We start from the raw sequence: 21,613 nt of genomic DNA, 5'->3' as shown, positions 1-21,613 counted from the left end.
AAACTATGTAAGCGGTTTATTTGGAAAAATTGTATATTTTCAATTGAGGTTGACAAGACTCGTGAGGAGTGTGAATGTTGTTTTGGAAATCATTAGATTTTGTATAAATCATTGGGATTCTGATTTGGTTATGATTTTGGAATATTATTGTTGTTGTCTTTTAATCAAAGATAATTGTTTTTGGCAACCCGTGGAGGGTTGTATTAATTGTTGTAGAAACTTCATGTGGATTAGGGAAATGGAAATGTTCACAAATCATACATCGCATTGTGCATATCATAGATTTGTAACTGGAGATTTCACGTTTCGGAAAATGTATTGTTGTTTTGAGATGCATGTATTGTATTATTGAAATGGTAAATAAAATGGTGAAGCTGTAAGGGGGTGTTAAAGTATAATAAAGTTGGCATGTGTGTCTATGGTATGAGACCTAAAACTCATACAGTAGGTGCTGAGCATTCTGGTGAGTACCAGTAAAAATGGCATATTGACTTGTATAGTTACTATTATGAACACTAGCCTTGGAGATTTATTCATTATATTTACCACTTGATTGTTTTGAAAGAATTTTATTGATTTGAAAAGATGCTTTGGAAATCTCGCCTTACATTGTTTCAAAGAAAGAAAATGCATGTTTTACCATGATATTTCATGTGCATTCATCTTATGACGTCGTTAAGCTTCATATATGTTATTAAATTTATTTCTACTGAGCTTTATGCTCACTCTATGAGGGAAACCACTTTTTAGATGAACTAGTGTGCCTCCACCAAGGTAATGACTTGGGAGGTTCTTGGAGCTTGAGGCTCATATTATTGTTTTCCTTAGTTATCTATTGTAATTTAAGCCACGGGCATCTTTGTAATAATTTAGTTTGTATTGAGTTGTGACTCATTTGCTGTATCCGGGCAAGGCCTTGGAATTTTGTAGCCTTTAAGGTATTAACTTATAATAATTTAGTTTTATTCATTATGGATAAAATTCATGTTGTAGAACTAAAAGCATGTACTAAGGCATATGTTGGAAACGGTATTGCAAAATTATATTGTTGTTATGTTCCACATGTTAGCAATATTATAATGGAGTAGAATGTCTCTTTGTTTTGGGGCGTTACAATATGTAATAATGAATCAGTTCAAAAAAGGAAAAAGAAAAGTATAATGATGAAGTGATTGCTCTCTAATCGAGAGCAGTGTAATGGCAGAGCATTAAAAAAATATAGTTGTCTAAGTGATAAGACACCAACAAATGAGATTATGCCACCTATGAAGTAGAGTCAAATATCTTCAGGCGGGCAGGTTTCATTTGGGTGGAACACTTTGTATCAGATCTCCAAACTGTGACTTAGTTTTTTAGTAGATTGGCACTCATTTATGACCGAATAAGGCAGCAAAACCGACTATGAAGTAGTGGGTTGGGCTGGTTTGGGCAGTTAAGTAGGTTGAATGAGCTTATGAACAACCCTAAAATGTATGCAATTTTTGAACATTTAGAAATTTAACTGACTACTTGTGATGGCACATTGAGATTTTTTTTCTTCCCGCATGAAAGGATTCTATTTGCTGGAAGAAACAACCAAAGACAATGCTTTTTTCCACATAAAAACATGTGAGTAATTTTTCAGTTAATAATCAACACATTAAAGTGAAAATGTCTTATAGTAATGAAGTTCACAGAGGTAAAAAAAATGTACCAAAACAATCCTTTTACGTATTAATTGCATGTGTGATCATGCCTGGTGTAATGTGCAGTTGCAAAAGCAACTCATTTTCATGTAGAAGTCAAAAAAGACTTGAACCACTTAACCGAATCCTTGGGGTACCTCTTCAGCTTGTCATTGTAATCCACAAAATAGAGACCAAAGCGCGAAGTGTATCCTGATGCCCACTCCCAATTATCCAATAGAGACCATACAAAATAACCTTTGACATTGCATCCATCCTCTCTGCAATTTAGTAAAACCCATAACCAATGAAGCACAGACACAGACACGCGACACGACACGGACACGCAAAAACGTAAATTTTAAAAAAATAGGGAACACGACACGTTGGGGACACGTTCAGTATATATAATTAATTTTATTTATTATATGTCATAAAATTATTAAAAAAATCAAATAAAGGTAATAAAATATACAAAATAAAATTGTTTCAAAATTTCCTATAATAAAATTAATAAACATACAATATTAAATTATATACTCAAATAATAGAAAAGAAAAAATCAAATCAGAATATAAAAAAAAATAAAAGAAAAGAAAAAATGAAATAAAATCAGAATAAAATAAAAAATAAAAGAAAAGAAAAAATTAAATAAAATCAGAATAAAATAAAAAAAGAAAAGAAAAGAAAAAATTAAAATCAGAAAAAAGAAAAAAAATTAAAAGAAAAAAAAATTAAAAGAAAAATAAAATTAAATTAAAATCAGAATAAAAAAAATAAAAGAAAAAAAAATGATAAAATCAGACGAGTTCGATCGTCTGAGGAAAGAAGAACAGAGGGAAAGAGAGAGAGAGAGAGAGAGAGAGAGAACGACTGACGATCGACGAAGAATGAAGATCGCAGATCGCAGATCGAAGAAGGGCGAGAGACGATCGACGATAGACGACCGACGACAGACACCCGACGAGGAGCGACGATCGACGAGGAGAGAAGACGAAGACGAACGACGAACAACGAAGTCAAGTGCTCTCTCTCACCCTTTCTCTGCCGTTTCTCTACTCTTCGAAGTAGTTTGAAGTAGATTAGGGCAAAATCGCAGATCTGTTTTTGCTTAGTTACAAATCGACCCCAAAAATATTTTGTAAATTGTGAAATTGCCCCGCGCGTGTCCCAAACGTATCTATAACGTGTCCTGAACGTGTCCGGATGTTGAAAAATTAAAAAAAAATGGGACACTCTCTGGTGCGTGTCAGACACGTGTCAACTGCGTGTCCGACGCGTGTCCGTGTCCGACACGTGTCTGACACTGGTACAGAGCCCTCGGAGAGGTGTCCGTGCTTCATAGCCCATAACATATTAGCTTACATTTGCCAAATTGTCATACCTATTTATGTAAAGAAATTACTTACTTGATAAAAGCTAGCAAGTTTGAGAGATAGTCATTATGGTATTTGATCCTTTTCTCATCCTTTAGGGCATCCTTAATCGAAGTGAATGGGTTATTTGAATCATCCATTCCTATAAAGCCACGCAAAAGATAAGTAAGTTGCGTTTTTCATGATTTTTCATCCTTCTTGTTACAAGGAAGAATTTGGGCTTGAAAATATTGAAATCATCTATAATGTTATAGATTTTATCGGTTTTTCCTTTACTAATTGATTTGCTTAAAGTATGACGATATATGGACATGAAATCATGTTGTTGATGCTTTACAATATTTCAATTACTAGACACAGATTAATTACAGTACCAAACGAAATCACATATTATGCCAAATGAAAATAAAATCCAACTAGTAACCACTTCAACTAGTCAAACAATGATATAGAAACAAATATAAGTGGGATTTGAAAACTTCAAAGCTCAAATGCAATGTTTTGTAAAAGAAAATAAAAGAATGGATTGAACAATTATATACTTTGATGCTTTTTTGTGCGTTTAGAGGGTTACCATTTTCAGTGATGATGACTGGAGGATTCCCATACTTTTCCTTGATATAATTCATTAAACTTCTGATCCCATGAGGTACTATGTACAACCATATTGAATGTGCCTACGTATAAAACCATAATTTTAGGAAAAAACAATTAAATAATAATGAAAGAGCTTCCATGTGGCTCTTGTAAAATCCAAATTTTTATGTGTAGAATTATTTTTTTGAATAAAGTAATAGTTAAATTAATTTATATGGGTCATTTAGTACTATCAAGAAATTAGTTATGAGTTATGAGGTGGCTTCATAATTTTTATTACTTAGATGGTTAAGTTTGTAATTTTGGGAGATTGGGTTATAAGCCCACTTGGGCTTTAGGTCTTGGAAACATATAAGCACAAACAAATAGAGGTTTTGGATGGTGTGGCTGCTGCGGCAGATTTAGGAGTAGTACAAAAAAAATAAAATAAAATAAAATAAAAAAGAGAAAAAGAGGAAGAAGAAAAGAAAAGAAAGAAGATTCATAGATTTGTGATTTTGATCTAATCATCTCTTGGAGGTAAGATTTTTTTATGGTACTCCTAACTATTCCTTTCTACAATTATCTGGTATGTGGTTTGGGTGTGCATGTTTGGGTCTGATATGTGATAAGCAATCCTATTGGTTTTGACTTCTAACAACTATGGGTTTATATATGTAAAAATAAATAAATAAATAAATAACAATAGAATAGATGAAGTCTTGAAGATTGAGGAAGCTGTATTTTGGGGTTTGGGGTTTTGGATTTTTACTTGTAGACTATATTATTAGATTATTATATTATAAAGAAAAGAATGATAGATGCATCATGGTGGTCAATAATAATTGTTTATGTGGTATAATATTTTATTAGGTTTGTGTGATTGAAGCTGGGTGTTTAGAGTTAGTATTGGAATATTATTTTAAGCGTTTGAGGTAAGTAACCCTCTATCACTGTTGGTTTATTTTTAATCCTATCGAATCGTTTAAAATCATAAATATTTATTCGTAACTTTCCTGTTCTCTTAAAAATAAAATATGGGTCAAGTATAAAACAACATCGAATATTATTATGAAAATTATTTGAATATTCGGTGAAACTATTCTGAAAATTATACTAAACATTTATTCTGAAAATATCGAATGTTTTATTTAAAATTTGTGTATTGTGTGAATTTTGAACATCACTCTAGTCTGACTATGATTTGGACCCTAGCCAATGGGGCTTATTTATTGGCACAGAAACTAGTTTCTTTTGGGGCTTTACCACCAGCCTATGTGTAGTTCTGGGCCTTGTCACGGGCTAAGTAACCGTAGTCGTTAAGACTTGGGTTTTGTGAACCGATCATTGAACCATCTGAATATCGATCTATCAATTTTGGATAACAAAATTTCATCGAGTTACCCCATTGACTTTTAATTAAAATGTATTGCTACACTGTTTATTTTCAGCTATGAAACCATCTTACAAATAATCATGTCATTTATTGACTTGTATCAAAAATTATATTTATTGGTTATCGACTATTTATTTACTTCTTTTTGATATACTTGATCCAGCTGGCAGTGATGGTTGGTTATTTACTAGGCTGTCTAGCTTACCCTTATTTTATTTTTTTCGGATTCTGAAGAGTAGAGCTGCGCGGGATTTTTTTTTACATGTAGGAGTGCCGAGAGTAGGACTATGATTTAAGCACTTGGATTATTTGTTTTGTTAATGGATTTTACAAGTGTGGACTTGGTGGATAATTTCATATGATAAGAATAATCAATTTTTTATGGATTTTAGTATTATGATAATTAAGGATTTAATTGGAGTATTTTACATTGTTAGCTATGTGTTGGACTCTTAGCCTTGCATGCTCACTTAAATGAGTGTGCGGCGTTGTCATGGAGCTTGGGACGTGACAATTTAGTGGTATCAGAGCCAGATTGTAATTTTAAAGGTTGGTATAGAATAGTGGTGAGATTAGGTAGATGTAGGATTGGGAACGCTTATAATTTGATATAATGTTAATTTTATTATTTTTTTTTATTTTTATGTTATAGGAGCTTGAGAATAGAATAAGATAAGGTTTTATTATTGATGCATTTAGGTTGCGATGGAACATGAGGAGACATTGGCAAATATGGCTAGGAACACACGTCAGGGTCAAATGAATCGACGGACTGGTAGTAACAATCGGCGAGGGAACGTGACTAATAATGGTAGTGGTTCTCAAGCAGTCGGAGGAAATCAGGGGCAAGAGTTAGGACAACAAGAACAAGCTGCAATCCCCAATCCAATTGAAATGGTTCAAGTGCTTCAGACGTTGGTCGGGGTGGTGCAACAACAAACCACCATAGGGAATAACTTGACTAGACTTATGGAGCAACAACAGCGGATGCAGCCAGGCGTTGGGCCACAACCAAGGCCACGTTGTAACATTACTGAGTTTAAGAAGATAGCCTTGGCATTTGACGGTGCCACAGACCCTTTGGAGGCTGAAAAATGGTTGACAGAAATGGAAAAATTGCTTCCTGTTTTTGAGTGTACGGATGATCAGAAGGTGACCTATGCTACGTTTATGCTACAAGGGATAGCTAATGATTGGTGGCAGATGGAGAAGCGCATACACGAGCATGATGCCAACCCCTATACATGGGAAAGGTTTAAGGATGCATTCAATGAGAAATACTTCCCTAGGAGTGTTCGTCTACAAAAACAGAGGGAATTTTGAAGTTAGAGCAAGGGAATAAGACGGTTGCAGAATATGAAGCTGAGTTTACGAAGTTGTCTAAATTTGCATCAGCATTTGAAACAGATGAGGATAGTAGAGCACGAAAGTTTGAAGGTGGGCTAAGAACGAACATTATGCAACAGGTGGTTCCTTTCGAGTTACCTACTTTTGGAGTAGTGTTGAATAAGGCTTTGTTGGTTGAGAGTGGCTTCACTAGAGCCCAAGAAGAGAAAGAAGAGAATTATAAGAAGAGGCCTAGTTCTTCCAACTTCTAAACTAACAGTTCGAAGGGCAATGCTAAGAGACAAAACACTCCTTCAGTTGGGAGTTGGGGAAGTCGAACTATGGGTAGTAGTGTTGATAAGAAGAATGATCGGGTACAATGCACTAGGTGTAATGGATTCCATCAGGATAGTGAGTGTTGTTGGAATACTGGGGCTTGTTTCTCTTGCGGGCAACAAGGGCACAGGATAGCTGATTGCCCTAACCGGAAGGGGCATGAGATTGAATAGAAGACATGGACAAATAAAGGAGCATCAACAGACAAAGGGTCTTCAGGAAGTCAAAAGAAAAATGGAGGTCATAAGCCAAAGACTCGAGGTCGAGTGTACGCACTCACGCAACAAGATGTTCAGACTTCCAACACGGTGGTGTCAGGTACTGTTTTAGTGTCTTCTGTTTATGCACATGTGTTATTTGATTCTGGCGCTACAAATTCATTTGTGTCTATGGGATTTGTTGAGAAACATGGATGGAAATATGTCTCTAGAGAGATCGAAACCCCGATAAGAGCTGTTATGGTTGCTGACTTAATTTGCAAATCTCGTGTGGTTAGTATAGATGACAGAAAATTGCTTGTAGACTTAACTGTTTTAGATATGCGGGACTTTGACATAATTCTTGGAATGGATTGGTTGGCAACCAATTATGCTTCTGTTGATTGTCGAGGAAAAATGGTAGTATTTCAGATTCCTAATCAACCAGAATTTTGTTTTGTGGGTAGTGGAGTAAACACTCCTCTTTTGGTCATCTTAGCTTTGCAAGCTAGACAATTGTTAAGGAATGGGTGCGAGGGCTATTTAGCTTCTGTGAGAGATACCCGTGAGACTGAATTGAAGTTAGAGGATATTCTAGGTGTGAAGGAATTTCCCGATGTTTTTCCTGAAGAGTTACCGTGGTTGCCACTAGATAGAGAGATTGAGTTTGCCATTGAATTGATACCCGGTACGGGTCCTATCTCCAAGGCTCCGTATCGGATGGCTCCAACAGAGTTGAAAGAGTTGAAAGAACAGTTACAAGAGTTATTAGATAAGGGCTTTATTAGGCCTAGTGTTTCTCCTTGGGGTGTGCCTGTTTTATTTGTGAAAAAGAAGGATGGTAGTTTTCGCCTTTGCATTGATTATCGAGAGTTGAACAAGGTGACAATCTGAAATAAATATCCTTTGCCTAGGATAGATGACCTATTTGATCAGTTGCAAGGAACACAAGTATTTTCTAAGATTGACCTTCGTTCTGGCTATCATCAGTTGAAGGTTAAAGCGGAAGATATACCTAAGGCAGCCTTCCAAACTAGATATGGGCATTATGAATTTTTAGTGATGCCATTTGGGTTGACCAATGCGCCTGCAGCTTTTATAGATTTAATGAACAGAGTATTTAAACTCTTCTTAGATCAGTTTGTGGTAGTTTTTATTGATGACATTCTTGTGTACTCGAAGAGTAAAGAGCAGCACGAAGAACATCTGAGAATAGTGTTGCAGATATTAAGGGAGAAGAAGTTATTTGCTAAATTAAAGAAGTGTGGATTTTGGTTGGAGAGTGTATCAGTTTTGGGTCATGTGATATCTAAACATGGGGTGTCTGTTGACCCCAAGAAAGTGGAGGCGGTGGTGGAGTGGAATCGGCCTACTAGTGTCACTGAAATTCGTAGCTTCTTGGGTTTAGCAGGATATTATAGAAGGTTTGTTGAGGGATTTTCCCGAATTTCTATGCCTTTAACTCGTTTAACACAAAAGGGGTTAAATTTGAGTGGTCTGATGATTGTGAGAAGAGTTTCCAAGATCTAAAGAGTCGATTGGTGTGTGCTCCAGTACTTATAGTTCCGTTCGGAGATGAAGGTTTTACCATCTATAGTGATGCATCGAAGATAGGCTTGGGTTGTGTCCTGATGCAGAATGATAAGATAGTGGCATACGCGTCTAGGCAGTTGAAGCCATATGAGCAGAATTATCCTACGCATGATTTGGAGTTGGCTGCCGTGGTGTTTGCATTGAAAATCTGGAGGCACTACTTGTATGGGGTGAAATGTGAGATATTCACTGATCATAAAAGTTTGAAGTATATTTTCACTCAAAAAGAATTGAATATGAGGCAAAGGAGATGGTTGGAGCTATTAAAGGACTATGATTTGACTATCAATTATCATCCAAGAAAAGCCAATGCAATGGCGGATGCCTTGAGTAGAAAGACCCCGAGTAATTTGGCTACCTTGATCACTGACCAAAAGAATATCTTGGAGGACTTGCAGAGGTTGAATATTGAGATTAGATGGCATAACCATGGAGTGCAGTTGGCAAACCTTAGGGTTCAACCCATATTGATTGATAGAATTAAAGATGCTCAAGGAAGAGATCCTCAGTTGCAAAAACTTAAAGCTGAAATGGAAATAGGGCTACAGATGGAATTTTGTATGCATAAAGATGGAACCTTGAGGTTTGGAAAGAGGTTGTGTGTGCCTAATGATTTGGAGCTCAAGAGAGAAATCCTGAAAGAAGCTCACAGTTCAGGATATACGGTACACCCAGGGGGCACTAAAATGTATAAAGACTTGAAGAGGAACTTTTGGTGGAATAATATGAAGAGGGAAATTGCTCAGTATGTTGCTCAATGTTTGGTATGTCAACAAGTGAAAGTGGAACATCAGAGACCTGCAGGTAAGTTACAACCTCTTCCTATTCCCGAGTGGAAGTGGGAACATATTACCATGGATTTTGTGACAGGGTTGCCTAGGACCCAAGGTGGTAACAATGCTATTTGGGTTATCGTTGATCGATTGACCAAATCCGCTCACTTTCTAGCTTTTAAGGTGGGGTTCTCCTTAGAGAGGTTTGCAAAACTGTATATCAAAGAGATTGTGAGGTTGCATGGTATTCCGATGACCATAGTGTCGGACAGAGATAGCAGATTTGTATCTATGTTTTGGCGGAGTTTGCATGCAGCTTTGGGTACTAGTTTGAATTTTAGCACTGTCTTTCATCCTCAAACTGATGGACAGTCAGAGAGAACTATTCAAACCTTGGAAGACATGTTAAGGGCTTGTGTTATTGATCTTGGAGGTTCTTGGGATGAGCATTTGGCCTTAGTGGAATTCTCTTATAATAACAGTTATCATGCGAGCATTCAAATGGCACCATATGAGGCTTTATATGGACGGAAGTGTAGATCACCTATTTGTTGGGATGATGTGGGCGAAAGGAAGTTGTTAGGGCCTGAGATTGTGAAACAAACAGTGGACAAAATCAATCTTATTAGAGAGCGACTTCGTACTGCACAGAGTAGACAGAAAAGTTATGCAGATAACAGGAGACGCGATTTGGTGTTTGGGGTTGGAGACCATGTGTTCCTTAAGGTGTCTCCTATGAAAAAAGTAATGAGGTTTGGTGTTCGTGGTAAACTGAGTCCTAGATTTGTTGGACCGTTTGAGGTTTTAGATCGAATTGGAGAGGTAGGTTACAGACTTGCTCTACCACCTTCACTAGCTAGAGTTCATAATGTTTTTCATGTCTCAATGTTAAGGAAGTATATATCGGATCCTAGTCATGTGATTGATCATGCACCGTTGCAGTTTAAGGAGGATTTGACTTATATGGAACACCCTATACGAGTTGTTGATAGGAAGGAACAGGTTTTGAGGCGTCGTGTCATTCACTACGTTAAGGTTCAATGGAGTAATCACTCGGAAAGAGAAGCTACTTGGGAACTTGAGGATGAAATGAAACGAAAGTATCCACAACTTTTTAAGACTCCAGGTATGTCAAATTTCGAGGACAAAATTTCTTTTAAGTGGGGAAGGATGTAAAATCCAAATTTTTATGTGTAGAATTATTTTTTTGAATAAAGTAATAGTTAAATTAATTTATATGGGTCATTTAGTACTATCAAGGAATTAGTTATGAGTTATGAGGTGGCTTCATAATTTTTATTACTTAGATGGTTAAGTTTGTAATTTTGGGAGATTGGGTTATAAGCCCACTTGGGCTTTAGGTCTTGGAAACATATAAGTACAAACAAATAGAGGTTTTGGATGGTGTGGCTGCTGCGGCAGATTTAGGAGTAAAAAAAACAAAAAAACAAAAAAAAAAAAGGAGAAAAAGAGGAAGAAGAAAAGAAAAGAAAGAAGATTCATAGATTTGTGATTTTGATCTAATCATCTCTTGGAGGTAAGATTTTTTTATGGTACTCCTAACTATTCCTTTCTACAAGTATCTGGTATGTGGTTTGGGTGTGCATGTTTGGGTCTGATATGTGATAAGCAATCCTATTGGTTTTGACTTCTAACAACTATGGGTTTATATATGTAAAAATAAATAAATAAATAAATAACAATAGAATAGATGAAGTCTTGAAGATTGAGGAAGCTGTATTTTGGGGTTTGGGGTTTTGGATTTTTACTTGTAGACTATATCATTAGATTATTATATTATAAAGAAAAGAATGATAGATGCATCATGGTGATCAATAATAATTGTTTATGTGGTATAATATTTTATTAGGTTTGTGTGATTGAAGTGGTGGAGCTGGGTGTTTAGAGTTAGTATTGGAATATTATTTTAAGCGTTTGAGGTAAGTAACCCTCTATCACTGTTGGTTTATTTTTAATCCTATCGAATCATATAAAATCATAAATATTTATTCGTAACTTTCTTGTTCTCTTAAAATAAAATATGGGTCAAGTATAAAACAACATCGAATATTATTATGAAAATTATTTGAATATTCGGTGAAACTATTCTGAAAATTATACTAAACGTTTCTTCTGAAAATATCGAATGTTTTGTTTAAAATTTGTGTATTGTGTGAATTTTGAACATCACTCTAGTCTGACTATGATTTGGACCCTAGCCAATAGGGGTTATTTATTGACACAGAAGCTAGTTTCTTTGGGGCTTTACCACCAGCCTATGTGTGGTTCTGGGCCTTGTCACGAGCTAAGTGACCGTAGTCATTAAGACTTGGGTTTTGTGAATCGATCATTGAACCATCTGAATATCGATCTATCAATTTTGGATAACAAAATTTCATCGAGTTACCCCATTGACTTTTAATTAAAATGTATTGCTACACTGTTTATTTTCAGCTATGAAACCATCTTACAAATAATCATGTCATTTATTGATTTGTATCAAAAATTATATTTATTGGTTATCGACTATTTATTTACTTCTTTTTGGTATACTTGATCCAGCTGGCAGTGATGGTTGGTTATTTACTAGGCTGTCTAGCTTACCCTTATTTTATTTTTTTAAGATTCTGAAGAGTAGAGCTGCGCGGGATTTTTTTTTACATGTAGGAGTGCCGAGAGTAGGACTATGATTTAAGCACTTGGATTATTTGTTTTTTTAATGGATTTTACAAGTGTGGACTTGATGGATAATTTCATATGATAAGAATAATCAATTTTTTATGGATTTTGGTATTATGATAATTAAGGATTTAATTAGAGTATTTTACATTGTTAGTTATGTGTTGGACTCTTAGCCTTGCATGCTCACTTAAATGAGTGTGCGGCATTGTCACGGAGCTTGGGACGTGACAGCTCTCAAATTAAATTGTCCAATGGAAGCAATATATGTGGCAATTTAATATATCTATTGCACCTAGACCCAATAAAGACACTTGAAAAATAATAGCAAAGATATTTCAATATTTGTGATACACGCCAGAGAAATAAGCTATTGAAACCCAACAGTTATTAAAATGAATTTGATTTCAAATTCAAAAAGAAAACGGAAGCATGCACGAAGTAGAAGATGGAAGATCACGGTGTTGTGCGAAGCAATTGCTGCCCCTTCGATCAGAGGATCAAAGGAGCTGTTGTATCTATAAATATTCAAACGAAGATAGAAGCCTCGGATCAAAGTTTATCAAACCAAAACTGTATTTCTTTTGTTTCAATCTTGTCTTTTCATTCCATAGGAGTAGCCATAACCGTAACTTAAATAACAACAGATTTTAATTCATGTGTTATTCTTTACTTGTAATTTTACTTCGAGGTAGTAGGAATATGAGTAGAAGTGTATTGAACTTCTAGTTTTTCCTTGTAATTGATGAATTCATTTATCAATTACAATTTTCGATTGTTTATTTATCTATCACCTCTCATTTAATGTTTACTTAATTGGTTCTTATTTTTGACATTTAATGTTAAAATTCTTCTTCACTGAGGCAAAAGAACCTTAAACACTTACGCTTGAGTTTCATTCGGCTTCAATTATATCTATAAGAATTATTCAATCCTTGTTGGCACGTCTGTAGTTAGATTTTTGTCTTTCAAAGAAGGAAAAAGCCAAGACATGACTAATAGTAATTGAATAACTGAATTTTTATTTATTTATTTTTATTTTTGAGACACCATTATTAGCAAAACAAAGGAACCAGACAGGCTGAAAATCAGTTTTGAAAAACTAACTTTATCGTACAAAACAATATAGAATAGTATGTGGATATGGTTGCCATTTTCACGTTTTTTTTTTTTTTTTTTTTTTTTTTGGTTTTGTGCGAAAAAAACTCAAGCACTGGTCATGCTTGAAGTGCCCAAATGATAAAACTTAATGTTGTTAGTCAGATTACATACCCGGTTTCCAATAGGTTGTAAATCCATGAATGCTGAAAATAACAATGAAACAAAAATAGTTAAGACCTTTTGTAGACGTCCCCGAACGCCCCGGGAGGAACAAGCTCCCGTTCTGTTCATATTGGGGTCACTACAGCTCAGGACTCTCAAATTTGTCACGGTTCTAAGTCTGAACCAAAGAGTCCAAATCCGGCAAATCGTTTTGAGAAAACTGATTTTTGAAAGAAGTGCCAAGCATGGACTGCTTTGCCAGATACAGAGTCGCCACCTAAATATTTTTTAATGGGAAATTTAGGAAACCCTGACTCGGTGCCAAAGGCCACGTGTTCGTCATCACCAAAGTTGCCTCGGCTCGGGAACTTGGGTACGATTGGGGAAGGTCACTTCGTGAGCATCCCCGCTCGCCCGATCAAAGATCGGCCTTTACTAACCATGATATCTATTTTTGAAAACATTGTGTGTTCTTATTCCGGTTATTAGCCTAGGTTACTATGTGATGCGCACAGCATACAAGTATAGACTGAGTCGATTGAATTGGAGCAAAACATTTCGTGTTTGTTTTTTGAAAGATGGTTTGCTACTCGCAAGTAGGCTTAAAATACAGATTTTGCCACCCTCAGGTGGGCTTAGGAAAAGATGGTTTTGCCACTATCTAGTGGGCTTAAAACTCACAGTCAATGATTTGTTCCAATTTAAGCAAACCAACCTTAACCCACAGGCATTCAGGCAGTTATATCACATAAGCAAATAGCCTCATGGTAAGCATGTTATCATGGCATTCACTCACACGCATGCAAGGATGCTAAAACATAAAACTCACCGCGTACTCCAAGCCAAAAAAGAGACTACATTAGAAATCATGCATGATCCTAAGTATACAAAAATGCCTAATGCAACACATGCAAAAATGCAACTATAGTAGGCTCGGCTATTCTAAACATGGCATATGGAATGCTACAACTAACATGTATTCAACTTGGAATTGAAAATACAATACAGTTAGTATGGTGCGCCGAGCCCGGTGCATGCAAAACAGATGAATGAATGCAAGCATGCTATCATACTGTATGCTAATTGAAATATGCCCTAATCTAACCATCATAAGCTGGTAAATAAAAGGGAGAAAGACGTGGGGTTGGAAGACATACAACACACACACGCACACTTATTACAGTTATGCCCTCGTGCAGAGGGTCCGACGAATAAATATACAGTCCCGAATAAAAGAATATTACAGTCCAAATACTGTACAAATTCCTAATTAATTAATCAAATTAACTAAGAAAGCTGTAAAACTGGCGTGCAAGCCAGGGACTGCCTTGCTTCTGATGAATGTTGTATGTTTGGGCTGCCTTGCGCAGAAATCCACTGGGATGCCCCAATTACCCTCTGTTTAGCAGTTATTCTTGGAAAGCGTGCCAGACTCCGAAAACTTGTTGATTCTTCATTTTGTTGCAACAGAGAGCAGGAAAGGGGCATAGCAATGTATTTTCACAAATATATGCATACCTCGATCCTCGTGCCACCAATCACGCATATCGAGGCATGATGGCCGAGGAGTCGAATTGCACAATTTAATATGGGATGAATGCACACGAAAACACAACAAGACCTAACCCCATCATGGATGATCCGGAGTGTCGGTGACTGGGGAATTGAGATACGTTCCGTTACTCGGAGTAGGGAACATACCTCGTTTCCCGTGCCCGGGCTAACTCCTATCCCGAACACGATGCAATATGCATGATATGCATGAATGCAACTAAGATACAACCTAGCATGCACAATGCTATGAAAATGAGATGTCTCGAAATGCGTGCACACGGGCACGCAAACCGAGACAATGACTGAATGCGATCTAAGATACAACTTAGTATGCACTATGCTGTAAAAAAGAGGTGCCTCGAAATGCGTGCACACGGGCACGCAAACTGAGACAATGACATACGCAATGTAAATGACATGGAAATGTGATATGGGCTTACACTAACATGAGAGAGCCTCAGCCACACTCACGTAAGAGGCCGATGGATGAAAAATGAAGTGCCTCGAAATGCGTGCACACGGGCACGCAAACCGAGGCAATGGCATACGCAATGCAATGGCATGAAAATGGCACATCGAATGCAACACGGACTTATACTAACATGAGAGAGCCTCGGCCACACTCACATAAGAGGCCGATGGATGAAAATGAAGTGCCTCGAAGTGCGTGCACACGGGCACGCAAACCGAGGCAATGGCATACGCAATGCAAATGATATGAAAATATGATATAGGCTTATACCAACATGAAAGAGCCTCAGCCACACTCACATAGGAAGTCGATGGATGAAAATGAAGTGTCTCGAAATGCGTGCACACGGGCACGCAAACCGGGGCAATGGCATACGCAATGCAATGGCATGGAAATGGCACATCGAATGCAACATGGACTTATACTAACATGAGAGAGCCTCGGCCACACTCACGTAAGAGGCCGATGGATGAAAATGAAGTGCCTCGAAGTGCGTGCACACGGGCACGCAAACCGAGGGAATGGCATACGCAATGCAAATGATATGAAAATATGATATGGGCTTATACCAACATGAGAGAGCCTCAGCCACACTCACATAGGAAGCCGATGGATGAAAATGAAGTGCCTCGAAATGCGTGCACACGGGCACGCAAACCGAGGCAATGGCATACGCAATGCAATGGCATGGAAATGGCACATCGAATGCAACATGGACTTATACTAACATGAGAGAGCCTCGGCCACACTCACATAAGAGGCCGTTGGATGAAAATGAAGTGCCTTGAAGTGCGTGCACACGGGCACGCAAACCGAGGCAATGGCATACGCAATGCAAATGATATGAAAATATGATATGGGCTTATACCAACATGAGAGAGCCTCAGCCACACTCACATAGGAAGCCGATGGATGAAAATGAAGTGCCTCGAAATGCGTGCACACGGGCACGCAAACCGAGGCAATGGCATACGCAATGCAAATGATATGAAAATATGATATGGGCTTATACCAACATGAAAGAGCCTCAGCCACACTCACATAGGAAGTCGATGGATGAAAATGAAGTGCCTCGAAATGCGTGCACACGGGCACGCAAACCGGGGCAATGGCATACGCAATGCAATGGCATGGAAATGGCACATCGAATGCAACATGGACTTATACTAACATGAGAGAGCCTCGGCCACACTCACGTAAGAGGCCGATGGATGAAAATGAAGTGCCTCGAAGTGCGTGCACACGGGCACGCAAACCGAGGGAATGGCATACGCAATGCAAATGATATGAAAATATGATATGGGCTTATACCAACATGAGAGAGCCTCAGCCACACTCACATAGGAAGCCGATGGATGAAAATGAAGTGCCTCGAAATGCGTGCACACGGGCACGCAAACCGAGGCAATGGCATACGCAATGCAAATGATATAAAAATATGATATGTGCTTATACCAACATGAGAGAGCCTCAGCCACACTCACATAGGAAGCCGATGGATGAAAATGAAGTGCCTCGAAATGCGTGCACACGGGCACGCAAACCGAGGCAATGGCATACGCAATGCAAATGATATGAAAATATGATATGCAAACATGCCAATGGAATTTCAGCACTGAAATATGGGGGAAAACAGCCCCGAAATGAGGCGAAAACACACCCGATGCATGGAATCTCTCCCGAAATGCAAATTAGGCACATAGAATGAACTACAGCTATGCAAAGCATGCCTAATTGGTACATGAGATGAAAAGACAGAAGCAAGGAAGCCTCAAAATAAGCATTTTTTCAGTTTATGGCATGGCCAAACAGCAAACAAAGATAGGGCAACAATGGCATGCAAAAATGGCCCTAAATATGAGGTTATGAAGCAACTCACAGCTGCTGACCTCAAACAGGTTAGGGCCCTTCAACAACATTGAAGAGGGGCCCAAAATAAGCACATTTACAGAACTGTAAAATCCCTAAAAACAAACATAGATATGGCTAAGCTCTTATGCAAGAAAAGGGGCCAAAAGGTGGCCAAAGAGGCAAGTGGTATATGCACAGCCCAAACTGAAAAATTCCCTTCTACAACATTGAAAAGGGACAAAAAATATGCATATTTACAGAACTGTAAAATGACCAAAACAGTATACAAACATGCTAGAAATGCAATGCAAAATGAGGCTCAAAAGTGGCTATAACACAAAATATACAAAATATTCATCAAACAGCCAAGAACCCTTAATGAAACATGAATAATGGGCCAAAATAAGACTATTTTTAGTACTGTAAAAAGGCCAAAAACCGAAGCATAATAGGCTGCCAAAACATGCAAAAATGGGACCCAAAAGAGAATATAAAGGCAAGTATAGCATGGAGGTCCCAAACAGTGTTGAGCCCTTCTTCAATGTTGAAGAGGGGCTCAAAATAAGCCTATTTTTAGTTCTGTAAAATGCCCAAAAATGGAAGCATAATGGGCTGCCAAAGCATGCAAGAAAATAGCATTCAAGGAAGATTTTGAAGCAAGTGCAAGATGGGAGGCTCAAACAGGGTTGAGCCCTTAAGCAAAAGTGAAAAAGAGCTCAAAGTAAGGCCACTTTCAGTTAGGGCCGGAGCTCAAAACAATAAGCATATATGGCTAAGAAAAGATACCAAAATAAGCTCAAAAAAGGAAAAATACTACTTACCCTTGAAGGCTTGACTTTGGTTGCCTCTTGGACCAAGTTGCAGCACCTTTAGCCTCTGAGAAGCCCTCCTTGTTGCTGGAAATGGAGTGGTGGTGGTGGTGCTTGGTGGTGATGAAGGAATGGGGTAGAACTTTGGAGTTTTTGAGAAAATGAAAGAGATAGAGGGAGATTTGGATGCAAGCTTGAAGACCAATTTTTCTAACCTCCCTCACCAATGCTTGCAGCTGGTTATAAGAACCAAAAGGAGGGGGAGCATGGAAGGAAAGGGTGGGGGAAAAAGGACCAAGGCTTTTCCCCAAAAAAATATCCCCCGGATATAGATATTTTCTGGGGAAACAGCTATACAGCTGTAAAGTCCACAGTGTAAAGATTATGGCCGGCCACCTTTTGGAGTTGCAGGTGGCCGGCCGGCCACCCCCCCTAGCCGGCCGGCTAGGGGTCAAAAGGGTCAAGTTCACTTAGTGGCCGGCCACCACAAAAAGGTAGCCTCCCAGGTCCCCTCATCACAACTCTGTGGTTCGAATTTGAAAATTGTAAAACAGGAGAGAGAACAAGCCATTTTTAAGAGGGGTTCAAAAGGGTCAAATGGAATTTCTGGCCGGCCATAAACTTTTAGGGTCCTTCCATGTGTGTACAACACAAATATGTGGTTTGGGGTTGAAGAAAGTGGCCCCAAGGTGTTCAACATTGGCTCGGAAGTGAGAAAAACGGGTGTCGGAGGGCGAAAATGGAATATAACTGGTTGCCAAGATAATTGCTGGCCTCCCACCCTCCAGTGACCTTCCTGGTGATGAAACAGAGGCACCTGCCAAAAATGAACAAAAACCGATGCAAAACGAATGCTCGGGGGCCAAAACACGCAGTTCGGGGTCCCGAAAATGGGCTGCCAAGCACCGAAAGTGGCGTTCGGCCACGAAGTGGGTTTCTCAGACCCCAGTGTCCCTCAAAAGGGAGTAAATAAGATGTATGCCAAAAATCAGAGCAAATGGAGATGGTTAAGCGGTCCCGAACCGAGACACACGGCCAACAGTCCCGAAAAACCGAAAATCGGGCTCCGAAATAGGCAAAATGGCCTACGACCATAAAACGTAGCCCACGGCCACTGAGAGATGGTCTACAGGACCTCTCCCTCCCCTCAGGAAAAGAAACAGAGAAAACCGAGTCTGGTTCGCAAACCGAGGCAAGGCACAGAAGACGGTTCGGAAATCCGGAGGCAGGACTCATGGCCGCGACTTTGTGACTTCTGAACGAGCGCGATATGCAACATTACCAAGCGCTCAATTGGTGACGTCTGAGTCTTAAGATCGGTCAAAAATGGGGTGTCTATACTTTTCTATCAGTAGCATCCAATAAAATAACGGGATACAAAATGTTAACGAATTGAAATAACGGCCAAACACCTCTAGAATATGATTAGTTGATTACAAGTTATCAGAGGCAGACTGTAAAGACTAAGACAAATGGATAGGTAAATACTTACGAAGAGTAATTGCTCCAGAGTCTGCCGTGGAGTCATTGAGTAGGAATCCAATTATATTAGATGTATTGTTTCGTGCATAAAATGTTGTGTAGTGGTTTATGCCCACAAAGTCCAAATTATTTTTTGACTTTAACTAAATTTTTTGATTTTTCCATAAAGTCACTTAAAAAGTTGGTAAAAAATTAATTTTTAAATTTTTTAAATAATACTTTTTTAAGTTGTCATATCATAAAGTATAACTGTCAAATTACAAAAATGCCTTATTACAATATGTAACCCTACACAACAATGAAGGTAGTATGGTAATTTCGTGTAGTTGCTTATATCACAATCCCAAATCAATGTTATCCAAAAACGCTCGCGTCTGGCGTTGATTATAACCAGCTTATAACCTTGTTGCCAAAATAACACAAAATATCACCACAACCTCCCTCACGCACTATTTCTTAGGGCTGAGCAAGTAATCCGTGAAATCCGTAATCCGATCCAGTCCAGTCCAATCCGATAGGTTTGGATTGGTTTTTTGAATCCGCGGTTCGGTTTCGGATTGAATAATTAAAAATCCGTAGTCTACGGATTGGTTCCGGATTGAACCCCACGGTTCCGGATTGGAACCGATCCGGACCGTATATAAATAGTCTATATTTTTATTATACATCCTCCCCCATAGTATCTTCTCTTAATTTTATATAAAATCTAAAGTCAAACCTAAAACCGTATAATATATTCTTTTATTACTTTTGTTTGTTGTTTTTTAGTTTTAATTTGTAATGGTTTAAATACTTATAGTGAAACCAGTTTTCTTATGGTTATTTAAATTTTAGAACAGTATGTCGCTATTATAGAAAAATATGTTGTTATTGTGGAACTAACATAGCGCTATGTTTAAATTTTTATAAAATTAAAGTGTTATATATATTTTTGTTATTTAATTATGTGAATCCGTGGTCCTAAACCGATCCAATCCGTATTTAAATCGATTGGTTCGGATTGGTTCCATGATTTAAACGGATTGGATTGGTTCCAATTTTTTAAGAACCGTAGATAACGGATTGGTCCTGGTTTTATCCTAATCCGGTCCAATCCGGACCATGCTCACCCCTACTATTTCTCTCTTTCTTCAGATCTGAGACTATCCCCTCTCTCTCTCTCCTCACTTTTTTTTCTCTCTGCCACTCTCTCTCTATCTGTCTTACATTCCCCCCCTCTCTCTCTCTCTTTCTCTCTCTCTCATACTCAGTCTTCTCTCTCTCATCCTTAGCCGAATATTGAGCTCCAAAATGAAGAAGATTCTGTAATCTCCGACTCTGGAACCGAAGATGGTGGACGAAGCGACCTCGGAGCACATGGAGGAGCCGAATTGGGGGTTGAATTTGCGTATATGTGCCATGATCAATAGTGAGGGGTTCAATGGATCAGAGATCGTGGCGCATATACCTATTGCCCTAGACATTGCTAAGACTCCGAGTACTCTAGCACCGTCCCAGTATATGACTCTTCCACCGGCGTTTTGAATCCGATGGAGTTCGTCTGGTCGATCAAGCTGTGATTGATACAAAAAAATATGAGAAATATAGATCTTGATTTTCAATCGAAGTTTGAAGAGATATGAATTTGAATTGAGACCTCACCTTGCGATTGGAGAAGAGAGGAATTGCGACGCCGTTACGGCAAACTACGGCTCGGGAGTCACCGCAGTTGGAGACGATTATCTTCTCCAGAATAACGACCGCGACGACGATCGTCGATCCGACGGCGTCGCACTGCGGTGTTTGGAGCTCGCACATGCAGTTGGAGATGGAGGCTCCAACTCCAACGCCGCTGGACCAATCGGTTACTTCCTTGTCCATACAAGAAAAGCTTCGCTCCATCATTTCCTTCCACGAATCTTCTTCGTGGCTTTCGACCTCGTCTCTCACTATCTCGTTAGGTGCCAAAAGATCAGATAGATCAAATGGAAGAGATAAGGGTTTTAATGGAAAAAGATTAGAGCCATTAGATGGGACAAATGAGGGGATTTCAATGATAGCAAATCATAGAGATCAGATAGGGAACTGAAGGGATGAAGGTTTTGATGAAGGGGATGAAGGAGAGAAGAGCTCCGGCACGGGGGAGGATCTTATCACCGCTGCCTCAAACCACCATCTCACTGTCATTACCTAATCCATCATCTTCACTATGATCTCAACGCCATAGCTACCCAAACCTATATCATCACCTCAACATGGAGGAGGTACATATATTGAGATGAGAGAA

The 21,613-nt window shown here is 38.4% G+C and overlaps 1 protein-coding gene across 1 annotated transcript; it reads right to left on the bottom strand.

The window, feature by feature from the left end:
- Positions 1–1,558: 1,558 nt before the first annotated feature.
- On the bottom strand, positions 1,559–19,508 carry LOC114283533 (beta-glucosidase 6-like). The gene is made up of 4 exons (XM_082894297.1): positions 19,358–19,508; positions 3,615–3,717; positions 3,074–3,182; positions 1,559–1,945 (listed from the first exon to the last, which is right to left on the bottom strand). Exons 1-4 carry the CDS (start codon positions 19,391–19,393, stop codon positions 1,771–1,773), a joined length of 423 nt encoding a protein of 140 aa, XP_082750423.1. The 5' UTR covers positions 19,394–19,508; the 3' UTR covers positions 1,559–1,770.
- Positions 19,509–21,613: the final 2,105 nt, after the last annotated feature.

The sequence above is a fragment of the Camellia sinensis genome, chromosome 11 (genome assembly GCF_055761805.1).
Source record: "Camellia sinensis isolate YWXY chromosome 11, ASM5576180v1, whole genome shotgun sequence".
Classification (NCBI taxonomy): domain Eukaryota; kingdom Viridiplantae; phylum Streptophyta; class Magnoliopsida; order Ericales; family Theaceae; genus Camellia; species Camellia sinensis.
The sequence above is the reverse complement of the archived record's forward strand: the minus strand, read 5'-3'. Positions and strand labels throughout refer to the sequence as shown.

Bases quoted from the DNA above. Each gene is read 5' to 3' on its own strand.
- LOC114283533 (XM_082894297.1), bottom strand. From the start codon at position 19,393: ATGACTCCACGGCAGACTCTGGAGCAATTACTCTTC. The intron at 3,718-19,357 runs GTAAGTATTTAC...TTTTATACGTAG, and splicing joins CTCTGGAGCAATTACTCTTC to GCACATTCAATATGGTTGTA. The intron at 1,946-3,073 runs GTAAGTAATTTC...ACTAAATTGCAG, and splicing joins AACTTGCTAGCTTTTATCAA to AGAGGATGGATGCAATGTCA.